At 37.0% G+C, this 17,610-nt stretch overlaps 4 protein-coding genes across 4 annotated transcripts; 2 read left to right on the plus strand and 2 right to left on the minus strand.

Annotated features, from left to right (window-relative positions):
- Window positions 1–2,048: 2,048 nt before the first annotated feature.
- LOC137728705 (uncharacterized) lies at window positions 2,049–3,145 on the minus strand. Its single transcript, XM_068467448.1, has 2 exons — window positions 2,577–3,145; window positions 2,049–2,350 (listed from the first exon to the last, which is right to left on the minus strand). Exon 1 carries the CDS (start codon window positions 3,013–3,015, stop codon window positions 2,587–2,589), a length of 429 nt encoding a protein of 142 aa, XP_068323549.1. The 5' UTR covers window positions 3,016–3,145; the 3' UTR covers window positions 2,049–2,350; window positions 2,577–2,586.
- A 2,935-nt stretch (window positions 3,146–6,080) lies between these two features.
- On the plus strand, window positions 6,081–9,682 carry LOC137728704 (CMP-sialic acid transporter 2-like). Its single transcript, XM_068467447.1, has 14 exons — window positions 6,081–6,226; window positions 6,312–6,391; window positions 6,488–6,599; window positions 6,707–6,786; window positions 6,955–7,030; window positions 7,127–7,227; window positions 7,335–7,406; window positions 7,788–7,836; window positions 7,931–7,972; window positions 8,141–8,262; window positions 8,377–8,436; window positions 8,545–8,593; window positions 8,920–9,014; window positions 9,327–9,682. The coding sequence occupies exons 1-14, from the start codon at window positions 6,200–6,202 to the stop codon at window positions 9,373–9,375; spliced, it is 1,014 nt and encodes a 337-aa protein (XP_068323548.1). The 5' UTR covers window positions 6,081–6,199; the 3' UTR covers window positions 9,376–9,682.
- A 2,333-nt stretch (window positions 9,683–12,015) lies between these two features.
- LOC137727874 (cysteine protease XCP1-like) lies at window positions 12,016–13,683 on the plus strand. The gene is made up of 4 exons (XM_068466711.1): window positions 12,016–12,515; window positions 12,690–12,925; window positions 13,011–13,151; window positions 13,238–13,683. The coding sequence occupies exons 1-4, from the start codon at window positions 12,050–12,052 to the stop codon at window positions 13,451–13,453; spliced, it is 1,059 nt and encodes a 352-aa protein (XP_068322812.1). The 5' UTR covers window positions 12,016–12,049; the 3' UTR covers window positions 13,454–13,683.
- Window positions 13,684–13,789: 106 nt separating this feature from the next.
- Window positions 13,790–16,650, minus strand: LOC137727873 (damage-control phosphatase At2g17340-like). The gene is made up of 12 exons (XM_068466710.1): window positions 16,439–16,650; window positions 16,282–16,347; window positions 16,132–16,198; window positions 15,944–16,012; window positions 15,702–15,842; window positions 15,365–15,493; window positions 15,171–15,257; window positions 14,865–14,939; window positions 14,697–14,774; window positions 14,501–14,578; window positions 14,246–14,308; window positions 13,790–14,133 (listed from the first exon to the last, which is right to left on the minus strand). The coding sequence occupies exons 1-12, from the start codon at window positions 16,606–16,608 to the stop codon at window positions 14,050–14,052; spliced, it is 1,107 nt and encodes a 368-aa protein (XP_068322811.1). The 5' UTR covers window positions 16,609–16,650; the 3' UTR covers window positions 13,790–14,049.
- Window positions 16,651–17,610: the final 960 nt, after the last annotated feature.

The raw sequence follows: 17,610 nt of genomic DNA on the forward strand, positions 1-17,610 counted from the left end.
GGCAGCCCAAATCTAGTCCTTATGATCGAGGGACTTTGAAGGGATCCTTATGATTAAAACCCTCTTGCACCCTGAGAAAACACTAACTGCTCACTAACCTCTTCCTGTTAACATATATTCAGTTTGGTTAAATATCACTATACTCAACAATCAGCGACACCTTTAGTTTGGTTAAACAACAATGGAACTGTAGAACCTGCCTAGCTTAAGAGACCTTTAGTTTGGTTAAACAACACTATCTTATCTTCGTTTGTTATCTATCCAAGTCTCAGCTAGCGAAGAATTTCTAATTTTTCTCGCCAAAAGAGGTCACCTTATCAACTTCCCAGCGAAGTGAGTTGTTCTATGATTGGTTACTCCGAGGTATTTCAAGATTCGGCATTCATTAGGCTAAACGACTTTCATCTTAAAGTCACTCATTTATTTTGGGTACCTTTGTCCTACAATCTAATTCAGTTTGACGCACTTATATTTTCATGAATATAGTTGAAGCCAACAAACCGGGTGCAAAGGATTTTGAACTTCATATTGAGACTAGCAACCTTATCTTTAGGTTCTAAGAACCCTAGGCTGGGAATGTTCCTTCTTTAGTTGTAGTCCCTCGATCCAAAAGTCAATAGCGTGATTCGACATCATCACTATATACATATTACTTGCCTATTTCAACTCGGCGACAAGTTGACACTTCCGCACCAACTACAAAAAGAACGTAATTAGCTCTTAGTTACTCAGCCTGCGCGCTACATATGCTTGGTAATTTTTAGGGTTAACACCATGACCACCCTTTCACTTGGGCAGCTTGGCGTCCTCCTTCCCAACTTCTCCCACCGGTTCTCTTGTCAATTTGTAGATGCTTTAAGGCCGGCCATGGATATATTTGAAGGAACTCGAGAGAGAGGAGCATGAAATTGCAGTTGAACGGGGAGAGAGAGAGAGAGAGAGAGAGAGAGAGAGAGAGAGAGAGAGAGAGAGAGAGAGGTGTCGAAAGGGGTGGGTGAAATTGTGGTTTGCTTCTAATATTAACTTAACTGTAAAGTTGGTAGTAAAAGGGTTGAAAATTGATGATTAATTAGCATTTGGCAGCTCAGCCATTACCAATTGACCCTCCAATAATTGTCCACTATTTAGTCGGTGATCCAGGATTTGGTCACAAACTCAAAATTCCAAAATTAAATAATTAATAAGTTTTATTTACACTAATAACTAATCAGTTGTTTCTTACTTTTTTTATGTGTTATATAAAAAAAGAATGTGCAACAGAACATACACCGACACTTTCCTACTCGGTTGTGGGAACTGGCTTGTCTTCAATTATTGTTATTTTTCTCAAAAATCCAAAGGAATTTTATTCTTACAAAACATGCGAACCCCACCATGCAAAATCAGATACGAATTCCAGGACAGGAGGTGAGTCTTCATGGGGTAATCTTTGTCTGGAAAACTTGGTTTCCATCACGCTCGCTTGCATTCATACCAAATAATGCACCGCGTCGGTTCAACATTTTAAGAATGCTTTATAATTTGTCAGTACGTTCTGCTAGCAACAATTATATTAGCATATAACGACATTTGGTTCTTTTGTAAAACGCGTACGTTTGTTTCATAACCCAATCGTCCATTGGCAGTGCCCATCCTGACCATATTGCTTTGTTTTTAGAATTTATTCTGACCAATTACCAAAGAAACAAAAAAGAATCTTAAAAAGGTGGTCCATTGATAAAAGGAACAGAAACGAAATGTAAACTTAAGACGTTTTAAATTTCGATCACTACAAATGCAGAAACATTTGTAATATGAGTGGTTTCGAATTTATTTTAAGATATTGTATCCTATGAAGGACTGGACTGTAGAGATTCTCTACAATTTTTTTTTTTTAAAAAGAAAAAAAAAAAAAGAGCAAACTTGAGTCCAAAGGCACGCATCCCACGTCTTAGATCTACCAATATTGGAATTGACTTTTCATCACATAAGATCCTAACTTTCTTAATACACAAGATTAAGAGATAATGATTGAATTAAGCAAGATCTCAAGGAGGAAGAAGAAGAAAGAACAGCTAATTTATAAATAATTCATTTACTATAAATTAACTAGCACATAAATTAACACTTACAAATAATAGGAGAGAATCTGCAAAAATAATTTATTCGTAAATAAAAAAAATTAAAATAATAACATGATATTTATCATTTACTAATCAATAAAATGGTCTCTAATTTTATGATGATAAGCAGCAACCTCTGCAATCTCCATTGTTGGATCAAACCACGTCTGCCTTTGCCAACCACTCCTTCAACTTTCCACAAATTGCAGAGAACCCTCAGACCACATTAATTTTTCAACCCGACCCCTCTATAACAACAATCCCACATGACACAAAGATAAGAACATCAAAAAACAACAACATAGTCTAATTACATTGGTACAAATGATCTTCGTGTTTGGAACAACAACAAAGATTAACATTAGCAAGTCGTACTTTTTGATGATCTGCTATCGAATTTTTGGACCGTCGAATCTCTTATTAATTCCACAAAGGACCCAACTTTCTTGATTAATTTCAAAAACCAACACTTACCCATGAAATCTCAGCCGTAAACTTTCTTGGTTTTGGTCCTCCCATCGTCAAAATTGTACCTGTAAGTTTGTGGCAGGCTTCCGACATCAGAGCCCACGAGTTTCTTGAGCTCCGACCGGACTTTGTAGAACACATGCCTCCAGCTTCCTCTGTTGTCGGATCCAAGCACTTTGGTTTCTTCCTCGTTCATCTCCAGATCCTGGGCAAAAATGGGTTTTCTGGACATGATCCATGTCCAGCTCTGGACCCACCATTTTCTAATGGATCCTCCGGCGTACTCTCCCATGGCTGAAACCGATTTCGACCGGCTTAGTGCCCATGAGGTTGCAGGAGAAGAGATGGGCTGGAGCTTCAGGGACAGAGACGACAGCCGCCTGCGCAGCCCGGGCTGCTCTGTTAATTGTTCCTGAGAAACTGGAAGTGAATGATTTGAGGGCATTTTTCTGAGAATTCGAGCTCTGAGAAAATGGAGAAAAGCAGAGGAGGATGAGGAGGAACTGTGGTTTGTGGGGGGTTTTGTTTGTGTGTTATTTTGAAGGTGGTGTGTGTGGGGTGGTGAAATATAGCGTTCACAGCTCCATCTCACAGGCTGTTCTTATTCGTGATGTGTGGGGCCACGGTGGGGGTGGTGGGGTCCATGGAGTTTCTTTTCAATTTGGATTTCTTCTCTTCTCTCTGCATTTTACAGCCTTTTCTTTCTCCTCCTGTGATGGGGGACAAGGTGTGTGGGGGAGTTTCTCAGCATTGTTGGGAGATTTTATTAATATTTTTTTCTTGATAATTTAAGGGCTTAATTTAGGGTTTAAGTCCAAAATAATGTTCTTAAATAGGGTGAAATCATGCCTTGTTCCTTTAATTTAGACTTGTTTTTGGCAAATATAGTAAACATTTTGTTTACAGCTTGTCAAGAATTAGGAGCAACCAACTACTCTAATTAGAGAGATTATTAGGAATCGAATATAAATACAAGTATTTGTATCTTTTGATCACACTATTAAAAGTGAGAATCCACTACATAAGTCTACTTGAGTCACAATAAGTCCAACTTGTGATATAATTGAAGTGAATTTGTAATACCAAGTTCTGCCATGTCACATGTTTTGTGTTCGAGAATGGATCACATCATCTCTACAACAACTGTTACAAAATGATCAGATTCTTGTATTTTAATTTCACCTTACCTCATGAGTTGTCTTTATCAAATAACTCTACTTAAATTTCCATCCTCACATTCTTACCATGCATGACTAAGCAACCATTTTTCATCTTTCAATTTCTTGATTTTTTTTTTTTTATAGGTCAAAAGTCTTGTTGCTTTAGGGTTAAAAAGGATGGATGGGTTGTTGCTTACCCAATCATTGTGATGAGGATGCAGTCATCATTGTAAATATCATAATATACATCGACATCTTAAGTTACTAGAACAAAGAATATAACCCAATATTTTGGCATGAAATGGTTGGTTGACATAAAAACAAACAGAAAAAAAAGAAAAAAAGAAAAAAAGAAAAAAAAAAGGAGAATAAAACAATAACTTGGGAGTTAGAGTAGCAAAAGGCACAGTTTTTAGCAATTTATCACTTTCGTCCCTAAAACGTGGGGAGGAGGAGGAGGAGGAGGGACCACCTTTGAGTTGTCGGTTGTAAAGTCTGGATCTGCTGCTTGCAAATTACAGGAGTCATTCTCCCATTAATTCCCTCTCTATTTTAACATTGCTTGCAATGTTGTTTAATTACTGATTTAAACATGTTTATTTTAATTTTAATTTTAATTTTATTATTATTAAGGGGAGGGGTACGGTTTAAAACTATTACAATAATGAGGAATGTTTCAAACCCAGGATATATGAGTAAAAACTCAACATCATATTCATTAAGATATTGGATCACATGTACTTAAACATGTTTATTTAATAAGTAGTAACACGCGTCTTACTAACACGACACATGGTATAAAAACATGACAAAGGTTGACATTGTGATTTAAGAAAGATTGCATGTATTCAAAGTTTATATCTAAATTATGGTTGACAGTTTGTGTTAATAGGTTTTGTAGTTGACTGACTCATTTATAATCGTGTTGTGTTCAAGTAAACCCTTTTGTAATCGTTTGATTTTCAAATTAATCATTGTGTCAAGTAAATGAAAACTTATAAATTTATAATGTTAAATGTCTTTCCTTTAGTTCTTAGTCTAACCTTGTATTTATATAGTCAAATTTCACATACTTACATGCATTTACGTACATTGAGAATTTCATTGTATCGGTATCTCAAGTCAATCACGTATGGTTACCAATATATAATAGACCTGATATACTATTACATTAACATCCTGGTAACATGAAAGTCGATTGAAAATTTTAATACATACATATGAGACAAAGAATAATAAAAGTGTAGAATTTGTGTTGTTAATTGCTGGATGAGAGAGAAATGAAAATGAAGAAATTAAAAAGATGTAACATATAAGATTTTGTTTTGTGATCACAAATTGTAGAAATTGAAAAGGATACAAAACACGTGTTTTATGCACATTTTGGTTACTTGATAAGTGACAAGTAAATTTCAACAAACATTGACACATTTTAAAAGGGCCCCTTAAACTACTGAAAACTATGTGAAAATTAAACAATAAGCTATAAGTTTTCTTCTTCCTCCCTAATTTCTGCTATGTCTGCTATGTCTCTGAGTCTCTCGCACCTCTCTCTTTCGGGTCCCCAAAAGAAATCTTTATGTCCACACCGAATTGCTATTTTCTAATTAGCGTGCAATTTGACATTTGTTTAGTATACTTTAATAAATGAGACTTTCAAAGGGGATGCTACTTACCTTCTGCTCTACCTTTTCGGCTCTCATTTTCGTTATACAATTACGCGATGATTGAAATTGTTTAATTTTTACAAAATTGTAAAATGAAAATAAGAACCGAGAAGGTAAACTTTAAGGTTATTAACATTTATCTTTTCTCTCTATGTAGGCCGGCCCCTAGGAGAAGATTCACTAGCATCAATCTTTCTCCTATTGTAAGATTCATGAGTACTTAGAGTTCATCCAAACATAGTTATCCTTCATTTGGAAGATTATTCATTCTAGTCCAACCCTCCACCAGACGAGACTATATTAAGTTATCATATTCAAGTCAATTATAACATAAAAAGTGCTACTTTTACCACATATTAGTACCATCTTTCTAATAGATATGAGACCCGTATATGTTGGTAAACTCTATCTTTATTAAAAAAATGGTACAAATGATGGTACAAATATGTGATAAATGTACTCTAAAAACATTAAACATATTCTGAATGCATATCGAAGCCTCCTTAGATACATGTAAGCAATTTCCGCACCCATATTTTCACTTCACGCACTCTGCTTTATTTATGAATTATCAAAATTCATAAATTTACAGGAGTGTGCGGAAACCAAACAACCGATATCTGTTTCTTATTGGGCTCGGGTCATTTCATTTGCGAGTTCAGACCAAACAGGAAAGAACAGCCTCAAACGACGTCGTCTCGGTCGGTTTTCTTCTTCATTGTGGCTCACTCACTGCAGTGTCCTCCAATGGCTGTGGGGATCTGAAAACCACCAAAATTGACACAAAGAAAAGAGCGTAGCAATGGAGTACAGGAAGCTCAAAGATCAGGTGATTTCCATATAAGTTACCAGATTTCTTGCTATAATCCTCAAATTTTCAACCTTTTTTTATTACCAATTTGATCTAATTGCAGGATCAAGATGAATCTTCAGCCCCTCAAGACCTCGAAAGCTTGCGGGTCAAGCCAGTGGATCTCACCAAGTGGAAGCTCAAGTGTGCCCAACTTTTCTATTTCTTCCAATTAACTCAAATGTTTGGTATTTTTAATTTAATTTAATTTGATAAGTGGTATTGGGTTGATTGGAATAGGTCGGCTGTTACGATAGCTCTGACCGTTTTCACGAGTTCACAAGCAATATTGATTGTGTGGTCGAAGCGGGCTGGCAAGTATGAATACAGTGTCACCACTGCAAATTTCTCGGTGAGTACTGAGGCAGATGAAGCTACAGTTTACATTAAAGTTTAGGAATTTATGCTTTGTAATGTGGCTTTTCACTTGACTTGAAATGGGTGGTGTTTTGGGATTAGGTGGAGGCTTTGAAGTGTGCAATATCGCTTGCTGCTTTGGCACGAATCTGGAGCAATGAAGGTGTTACTGAAGATAACAGGTCTTTACTTTGTATAACTTATGCATTGTTGCTGAGTTATAGTGATGTTACGGGAGAACTCGATTCTGTTCATTGTATAATGTTTTGGGTATTGATGAATGACTGTAATAGGCGGCGTAAAGGGATTTAAACCCGAAGTTACATGATTGTATTCTGTCTTTGAATTAGGTTGAGTGCAAAGCTGGATGAAGTTATTGTATACCCTATTCCGGCATTTCTTTACCTAATCAAGAATTTGCTTCAGGTTGGTTGCGGTAGTATGTTTTCTTTTGCATCAGTGTGTTAGGTCCTTTTACTTTCTGAAGTGTGATATCATCCAGCGCTCATTTGTATGTGGCAGTATTATATCTTTGCGTACGTGGATGCGCCGGGTTATCAAATACTGAAGAACTTCAACATTATCAGTACTGGAATTTTATACAGAATCATACTCAAGAGAAAGTAAGTAAATACAACTAAGCTAAGCTGCCTAGTTTGTGTGCTGCTATATACTGTTGGCTGAAGATACGGTTCTTATGAGCTTTTGTTTCTACCTGTATTTACTGCAGGTTAAGTGAGATTCAATGGGCCGCTTTCATTATACTATGTGCAGGGTGCACTACTGCACAACTGAACCCAAAGTAAGTGTCATAACTGCCATATTTTTCCATGCAGTAATCTGATTTAATTTATGATGAGTTTGTCTCTCAGCAGACTGCTGTTACTGGTTAGTTGGCTTTTCAATCTCAATAAATCCTATCATGTGATTGATCCATGGTGCATCTCATGTGGATGATAGGGAGTTAATTTTATTGAATTCATGGAGGAACTCAAGTCATAAATATCCTTCATATTTTCTCTAGGTTAAAAAGTTAAACTCGTCTGCAGATATTGTGATTCCTTAGTTATATATGAAAATCAGAGCGTAGAGAACACTGTTCACCGCTTTCTAATTGTTATTTTATAAAAGTTTCTGCTTGAGTTAGTTCAATAAGTTTGTTAAAATGGCATTCTGTTTGCAGATCTGACAGTGTTCTCCAAACTCCATTCCAAGGCTGGGTGATGGCCATTGTGAGTTCTCAAACATTTTGAGAGTCTTAATCTGATTTGTTTATTTTTGTTATTTCCCCCCTTTTATAGCTTGCCATGTTTGTTTTTGTAACAGGTGATGGCACTTTTAAGTGGTTTTGCTGGAGTATACACCGAGGTGACTTTTTAAGTAAACAGCTTGTTCTCTGCTTCATGTTTAAAGCATCACAAAATGTGCAAATAGCTTACCCAGCGTACTCAATTTTATCAAAATTTGGGTTTAGATTTGTCACTAATGGCTTTTAAAACATTATGGTTGACTAAATATTCTATATAATATTGGCAGGCCATAATGAAAAAGCGTCCTGCAAGGAATATAAATGTGCAGAACTTCTGGATGTACGTGTTTGGCATGGCCTTCAATGCTGTTGCTATACTGGTTCAAGATTTTGATGCAGTGATGAACAAGTAATTTAATCTCTGTTTTCCATTTCTGATTATTCTCTTTGTTGGGTCTCTTGCTTTACCAGTTATTTTTGTCTTCATTGCTAAAATATCCTGCCTTTGAAAATGCGTTTTCAGGGGATTCTTCCACGGATACTCTTTTATTACAGTTCTCATGATTTTCAACCACGCACTCAGGTCGATTATGTATCCTATTTTTCTTATCAAATTATCAATTGCTGTTTGCTTGTTATGCACATTCCCTATCGTGTTCTATTTGATTACTTATATTTGTTTCCCTTGCAGTGGTATTGCTGTGTCTATGGTTATGAAGTATGCTGATAATATTGTGAAGGTAAGACACGGAATTACAACTTTCATTTTAGGGAAGCATTCACTGAAGTACTTTTACATGCTTCTTTATAAGGGCCTATAATTATGCTTAGGCATCCTATTACAAAAGTCTTACATTTAATTTGATTTACATACGTGAAATTATGGAAAGTGGAGGGGTTGACGGGGCTGCTGTCTTTTAAATCATTGTAAATGGCCTACTTGTGTGAACAATATGCATTTCATATATTGTGGGTTTTAAAATTATGAGACATTTGTTGGAATCACACCTTGAATATTTCCTGGCCTTCTACGAAAATTCAATCTTAATTTAGCTACTTTCTGCAGGTGTATTCTACTTCAGTTGCAATGCTTCTTACAGCAGTTGTTTCTGTGTTTCTATTTGGCTTTCATCTATCGCTCGCCTTTTTCCTTGGCTCGACGTAAGTATCCTCTGCTCACATGAAACATCTATGTTCTATACTTTATCGTCAAATAGTTGAGTCCTGCAGACCCATTCAATTCTGTCATGTGCCATGCCATATGTATTGGGTTGGGAGTGGCTTGGCCATAATCAACTTGTCAAAAGATATTTTTGACAATTTGGTAGTAGGTGTTTGTATTTTGATTGATATTCTCGAAACCGTCACTGATCTCAAATAGTTACCATTTTTTCACAATAAAAGTAAGGGAAACATCAGTTTAGCCATCATGAGAAATACAATAGCTGATCTATGCTTCTTTCTTGTTTCCAGCGTTGTCTCGGTTGCGGTTTATCTGCATTCAATTGGGAAGGTTAGGTAATGACGACTTCATTTCGCCATCTCCGGCTAGTTCTACCGTCAGTGTAAAGGATTATGTTACTCAGATATTTTTGTCTTTCTCCATTCAAATTCTCCATACATGTCATGAATACTTATTCAAAATTCAGATTAGATTGACAAGTTCATACTCGTCTCCTGTAATTTGTGTTCAATTCATTCAATATTAGTGGGTTCAAGGTTAGTTTTCCATAGATACTTCAAATTTCTTGTAGAATTTCATCGACCGACATTTGCCCTTAGTTATGATTGTTGATGAGTTCCATTTGTAAAACATAACCAATTGACATTTCATCGATCGAATTTCTTGTAGAGTTTCATCGATCGACATTTAAATTAATATTTCAACAAAAATAAGGGTGTAAGAGATCTTCAATCTACTCATGTTCTGGTGTAAATATCTGTGAAATCACTTGTTCTAATTACTTTCGACAGCCACTAGGTTGAAACTTACCATCAAAACAACCAAATTGTATGGATTACAGTTCTGTCCCGTTTGCTCTCTCTCTCTCTCTCTCTGTGAGTTCTTCTTGCTGTTGTGAGTGTTTTCCGTTTCTTCAACCCTTGACGCCAATGACCCTACCCGCGGCCAGGGTCAGTGGCAATCCGCTGCTTTTCCTCTTTCGTTTTCCCTTAGCTTGCATTTCCCCCTGCTGTCCGTTGTGATCTTCCCTGTCCTCCACCCCTTCTTGCCTTAGATTTCACAATCCTCAGCCCTCAATTCCGATCTCCCATTTCTTCCACTCCCTGCTGTCCATCAACCCACTTGGCTCCGTTCTTCCTCCGTTCCACATCAATCTAGATGCAATCTTTGTGGTGCTCTTTGGAGGATGTTGGAGTTTTGTTTTCCTTCACTTTTGGGGCTTTGGTTGGACCGATCTCATGCGTTTGTAGTTTTCGTTTCCTTCACTTTTGTGTTTACCTTGTAGTTGCGCTCTTTTTGTATAAATTTGCTGTGTTGGCGATGAATTTATTTTGTCGAAAAAAGAAAATCAAATTGTACAGTGGTAGGATTCTGCCTCGAATTTTCCTAGTTTGGAAGTTACGCACCAAAATCAAGTCTCGTACAGTAAGGTAGACTGCTTTGAATTTTCAATGCGACTCTATGACTCTACACAAAAAAGGGAGCATCTGTAACAAGCTTCGGGACATGATTTTATACAATGTGAACTTTTACCGTAAGACGAACCGAAAAGTATCACGAAACTCAAATTCATGTCAATCTGTTATGATTTTACTTTTATACAAACGATAAAATAATATACACCAAACACATCTAAACTATATAGATAAGATTTGAAATTGAATGAAGGGAAGCACATTAACTAACAAACTTGACAGAAGGTTTGTATCTACATTCTACCGCGATTATTAAAATTGTGACTTTGCCTCAAATTTTCATCAGTATCATTTTTAACCGAAGGAGGGGCAAAGGGCCATGTTCAGCCCTATATTCTTGCAAGAAATTATATTTTAATGAAAAGTGTCAAACCATATTTTATATCATCTCCAACTGAGAGGGCCAAAGGGTTATAGGCCAAACATAGCCCCTTGATGAAAAACTCATCTCCAACCCAGGAGGCCAAAGGGCCATAGGCTAAACATAATCCCCTCAATAATTTATTATTTTAATTGAATTAATATGGTTAATTAAATTAAACTACCATATTAAAATAAGGTTTTTGGACATATTTTGAGTGCCACTAGTCGCTAAATGAATAAGCCTTCGGATTTCTTATCTTTATATAATCTCAATAATTTTTCGGATAGTATGGAAAGGTGAAAAGTATGTGAGAAATGGTGTAGGAATGACTTAGGTATTTATAGGAAAACAAATTTTTTTTTTTTTTTTTAAATTCGTCCAAAAAAAAATATATATATCAAATTTCAACAGTAACCTGACGTCAGCTAGCTGGCGTCATGCTGACGCCAGGTAGCCGTTGGAGGGTAAGTGGGATGGGCTGGAGGGCTGGCTGGTTGACCAGATTTGGGTGTTTTGGCACGGTTGGGCCCACAAGCCATTTGGCCTAGTCTTCGGTTGGAGACGATTTTTGTGTCCTATTGCCCTTTGACCGGGTTGGTTGGAGATGGCCTAACATCTTACCCAAGAAAAAGTAGTAGTATTTTTCAAAAATAAAAGAATTACCAAGGTGAAAGCACCTCATGACTTAACTTTAAGGATTGAAGATGGTGTATAATTCAGAAATACACCTAACAATTAGGAAAATAATTGACCAAAAAAAAAAACAACAATTAGGAAAAGAAGCTCAAAACAGTTAAAAAGTGTCAAACTCAACTTATGTTGCACTTGGCATTAACGGTTAGCAAGTGAGAAATTTTCTTTTGTATTTTGATAATCAAAATGTTTCTCGCTAATATTAACCATTGTACAGGTACTATCTCGAACTGAGTAAAAAGGGAAAAAGGAATGTAAATCATAGCTTTGTTTAAACAAATGAGCTTGCTTGGGACAAAAGCCTGCCCAAAAGAACCAACCGTAAAGGCTCAGTATAGTAGAAAAAAAAAATCCTACCACTTCACTTGAAAGCAACCTAATCACGAGTATCAAACACTATATAAATCCACTCCCTCCCCTCCTTCCCTCACATTCATCCATCTCTTCCTCTCTTTACCTCTCTCATTCTCTCGTCGAAAAAATGGCATTTTCGAAGATTTCCCTTCTCGCCTTCCTTGTGCCTCTCTTTCTCGGTTCTGCTCTGGCTCACGAGTTCTCGATCGTGGGATATTCTCCCGAGGACTTGACTTGCATGGACAAGTTCATCATGCTTTTCGAGAAGTGGATATCGAAGCATGGCAAGATTTATGAAAGCATGGAGGAGAAGCTGCATAGGTTTGAGATTTTCAGAGACAACGTGAAGCACATTGATGAGAGGAATAAGAACCTCGATGTCGATAGCTACTGGCTTGGTGTGAATGAGTTTGCTGACTTGAGCCATGAGGAGTTCAAGAGCAAGTACTTGGGTCTCAAGGCTGAGTTCCCCAGAAGGAGAGAGTCCACCGGAGATTTCAATTACCGTGATTTTGATGTAGAGGCATTGCCCAAATCCGTGGACTGGCGAAAGAAAGGAGCTGTAACCTCCATCAAGAACCAAGGTTCATGTGGTATGTGAAATCTCTCTTTCTCTCTCTCTCTCTCTCTCTCTCTTCTGTTTTATATGAGCCTAAGAGGATTAGGCGAAGTTAGCTCCTCAGTAACAGTCGATGTAGAGTGCCAATTACCCTCTCTCTCTCTCTCTCTCTCTCTAAAAAAAATGAGTTATGATGATAAAAATGCAGGTAGCTGTTGGGCATTTTCCACTGTTGCTGCAGTTGAGGGCATAAACCAGATAGTCACAGGAAACCTAACATCCCTGTCTGAGCAGCAGCTGATAGATTGCGACAAAGCATTCAACAATGGCTGCAACGGAGGCTTGATGGATTATGCATTTGAGTTCATAATCTCCAACGGTGGGCTCCACAAGGAGGATGATTACCCCTACATTATGGAGGAAGGAACTTGTGAGGGAAAGAAGGTAAAACATATATTTTCAGATCAAAATTTAGCTATCAGCGGATCATCACTGCTCTTAATCTTACGTTTGATTTTGTTATCTTCAGGCGGAGTCAGACGTAGTGACTATCACCGGGTACCAAGATGTGCCGGAAAACAACGAACAGGCTCTCCTCAAGGCACTGGCAAACCAGCCTCTCAGCGTGGGCATTGAGGCCTCTGGCAGAGATTTCCAGTTCTATAGCGGGGTGAGCTAGTGTCCATATACAGTTCTATTAATGCCTAAAATTCATTAATTATTTACTAATCGAAGGACGAACTGTTGGTTTTTCAGGGGGTTTTCAACGGGCGTTGTGGAACCGAGCTAGATCACGGAGTAGCAGCGGTCGGGTATGGAACTCAGAAGGGGTTAGATTACATCATTGTGAAGAACTCATGGGGGGCAAAGTGGGGAGAAAAGGGGTACATAAGGATGAAGAGGAACACGGGGAAACCAGAAGGAATCTGTGGTATCAACAAGATGGCTTCATATCCTACCAAAAAGAAATGATGTGTTGAATTTGATGTCCCCTAATGACCGAAAACCACTGTTTTCCTTTTCTTTTCTTCTGTGTTCTACTTCCAAAAGTGATGAATTTTCAATAAAATGGCAAAGAAATTCATGAGAAAATACTACATTTTCCATTGGCCAGTAGAAAGTAGAAAAACTGTATGCATTTGGCAGAAAAAAAGTTAAAAAGTGCTAGCGCATTGTTTGGCCAAAAAAAAAAAAAAATTAAAGCGCTTCTGAGTAACGGAAGAATTTCCACATATTCATAGTAAAAGCACTTCTATCATGTATATTTTACTCTTTCATGTATCAAATTAAACACAAAATGTTATCAGGTCGACTGAATAAGAACAGAAATTTCTTATTTCATATTGAAACTACAGTACAGAGGTTGATTTTGTGTCACCTGGAAACAATACCATGTATGAGAGAATAATCGTAACCACGCCTAATAGTCGCTATGGTTATTCATCAGGAGGGCTGACTTTTAAAGTTCAAACGTATAAGCTCTTGCAGTAGCTAAGACCTATTACTTCATGTACTGAATGACTTGGAATAAATTTGGTTACGAGCACAGACAACAACAATCAACATAATCAACTCAACAAAACTTCGTTGTATTTGAATACGCAATCATAAAGCCTTCCTCCTAGAAACTGGGCGACCTCTGAATGTTTCACCTGGAACAAAGAAGAGAAGCAAACAGAAGTTGCATAATATTAGTATACTGCAGAAAGAAATGCTTATTAAGTAGTCATTAGAAGCAAACAACATTTGGAATCGAAGCATTACCATCCCAATCTTTAGGGAATCACACTTAAATTGCGCATAAAGATTTGTCTCTATCCCACGTCCCTGTCAAAAGCAATTAAGTTATATTAAAACAATGAAGAGTCAAGCTGCATCATCTCAAAATATTCAACAAATCTAATAGAACTTCCAATTATACGTCATTCATGACTTCATCTACGACGATAAGGAATCAGTTCAACATTTAATTTACGAGCCAATGAAAGTAATAATCCAAGAAAGTTTTTAGATTTTTACCATTCCTTCCAAAATAACGAGGTCTGCATCACTTGCCAAGTAGGCTAGCTCTTGTGGCACTCTTGAAAGATCAATAACCTACAAGGAATTGAGAAGCCAATGAGGCTAATGTTATACAACTATAACAATATTCATAGTCCAGCAACGGACTCATAAATTCAATCTGATGACAAACTAAGAATTTCCACCCCCTTACTGGCAAATCATTGCCTGAATTAGCAATCAGAAGCTTTGAAGTATCAACACCTTTGAGAGTTCCGTTCTTGTCCTTCAACTGGTAAATGCCACTCATAATATCAATTTCAAGTGTCAACCAAGATTTTTTTATTTTTGAAAAAGATGACATGTCAACCAAGTCTGTTACCTTTGATATAATCTCAATCAGTTCAGTGTAAGTTACATCATTGATAGAAGGCAAGTCATTAGCTGCCAACACAACCTGCATAATAAGAGGCAGTCATGTGAAAATGCTCAGCAAGGCAACTCATTCACAAAGCATTCATAATAAATTTCATGCCTTTTGTTATTTGGCAGGAAGAAACAAGTTCGGAAAATACATGCTAAAGAATGCAGCTATTTTTCCTAGAGAAAGAGAGGATACTAGAAAAACTTCTGGGGTTTCTACATAAGAACCAGATGCATTGAATATGAACAAGATTTGACAGCAAACCTGTGTCCCACGCCGGAGTAATTCTCTTGCAAATGGTAAAATACCCAAAATAATATCAGCACCAGAATTGTCGACAAATATAACAGCCTGTGAAGTTAATGAGATAAATGGTTAATACATAAGAAGCATCTACAATGGCATAAATTCTTACAGACTTACAGAAATATTTACTATAACTTAGAAATGCAACTTGCCTTTTTCCAAGATTTCTTGGTCCATTTTAATTTGAAGGCGTCCAAGTCATCGATAACCCAAGGTCGAGGGACGAGGTTTTGACAACTAGCTAAAAAGGACATCCCATCCTTTGAGAAAACTTCTGCAAGCTTCAAGAACATAAAAAAAAGATAAATGTCAAGTAGTTTCCAATGAAGTACTATGAAGATTAGCTTTAGCAACAGAAGGAGTGTTACAAAAACAATGTATCATGCATATCCTTAAGAATTAGTTGACGCATGTTAAGTTTACTGTCACCAAAACCCAAGTAGTCAAATTTCCAATATTTACTAGTTTTACAACAAGAAAATCACATACCTGTGCAGAACCAAGATCGAATATGTTTCCGGCAAATATTCCTCTAACCAGATTCTCTACCCGCTTGACTTCATCTTCAATAGCATCATTAAGATCCACTACATTCTCAAACAGGGATATGGCCTTGGCATTCTCTTCATCCTGATGCGTTTAATCGCAATTGCAATTCCAAATTCCAAGTCAATCAATTATCTACACAGATGGACTAATAAAGCGTCCAATAACAGTTAAAAAGCACCCACCTTGACTTTCTTGAATATGTCTTGGAATCCCAATTCCCTAAGAACTTGCTCACGAAGTCTGCAAAGAAGCTAGATTTCCCAAACAAATCACAAAAAGTTCAATGCTAAGAACACAACGGCGTTATATCATCACTACTACAACACAACAGAAAGTGAAGAATCAAATCAAATCAAAACTTGGAGCTTACAATGCAATCCGGCGGGCCGCCGTGACTTTCAGGATCCTTCTTCAAGTCCTCAAGTATTTCAGTGTACCTTTCAGGCAAAAACACAAACAGATTGCAGCGCTTCCAAAAACCCAATTCACTCCATCGCAAAACAATCAATAAAATGTGTACCTTTGAGCAAATTTCTCAGCTCTGGCCGTAGCATCAGGGACCGAAGCGTCGGACTCAGCTCGTTTCCTGCCGAAAACCAGTCAAACATTAACGAAAACGGAAGAAATAGGGTTTACGTTGGAGGTTGCGAGGTTGGGGAGAGGATGAGGATGATTACTTGAAGGAGGGGGTGGAGTTGTAGAAGAGGTCGATCCAGGAGAGCTCAGTCGGCGTGGGCTTGCGGGGGTTGTCGGAGGGGAATCTGTAGGGGATGGTGCAGGCTCTGTAGTTGGATTCGATCGGCGTCATCAGCAGTGGAAATGGCACCATTTCTGATGCGCTCTCCATCTTCTTCTCTTCGAATTTCAACTTCTCGTGATGATTGAAGAGAGCCCCGTTTTATGCAAACTGGGCAAGCGGACAAAAAGCGACAATTCGTGCGTGGGTGGGGATACGAAGCCAAGGGAAAATAACGCACGAGGATATTATAAGGAATCTCCTACTCTTTCCTCTTTATTTTAATTGTAATAATGTTCTCTTAATTTTAATTTAATTAGAGTAATAGTTTATTAATTAAAAATTTATAACTATTGGTTTTTTAACTTATCAAAACGTGTAGTTATGATTCTTTTAGTCAACTCCGTCAGAATTCTGTCAAAACGAGTCATGTTGAAATGATCATTGCTCCAACTGGTTTAAAGTTGATAAGGTTGAGGGATTATTTTTCCAATTGGGTTAAAGTTGAGGGACCGTTACTACAATTTTTCTCATTTAATCTTTCATATTTGCCCCTTGATTCAGCTTCACATGCATGACACGTGACTCATTTTGATGAAAATTCTAATAAAGTTGACAAAAATGACCATAGATGCGCATTTTTATAAGTTAATGAAACAATAGTCATAAATTTTTAATTGAGAAACCATTGCTACAATTTCTATAAACCTTTTTTTCGAAATATGATTTTCTCTATCATTTTTTTACTACACACCTTTATTTATTTTTATACATTTTTATTTTTGATCTATCACGTTCAAATGTAAAAAATAATTGAATACATATGGAAAGAAAAAGGTGCGTAAATAATTTATCTGTTTATTTGTCACTTTACATAATTATTTGTTCATTCAAACCGGCCAACTCAAATTAATTCGAGCCATCTTGTTCGATTTTTACATTGATAAAGTATAATTCCGAATGAAATCGGACACAAGTTGCAACTAGTACGGCTTGATTTGATTTGAACTCTGTTTGAACCCAACTAAATCATCTATATCTATTTTTTTGTAGTGCATGTTTTAAGAAAATAAAAATAACAACATTAAGAAAGAAAAATTTACAAATAACGTG

The sequence above is a fragment of the Pyrus communis genome, chromosome 3 (genome assembly GCF_963583255.1).
Source record: "Pyrus communis chromosome 3, drPyrComm1.1, whole genome shotgun sequence".
Classification (NCBI taxonomy): Eukaryota; Viridiplantae; Streptophyta; class Magnoliopsida; order Rosales; family Rosaceae; genus Pyrus; species Pyrus communis.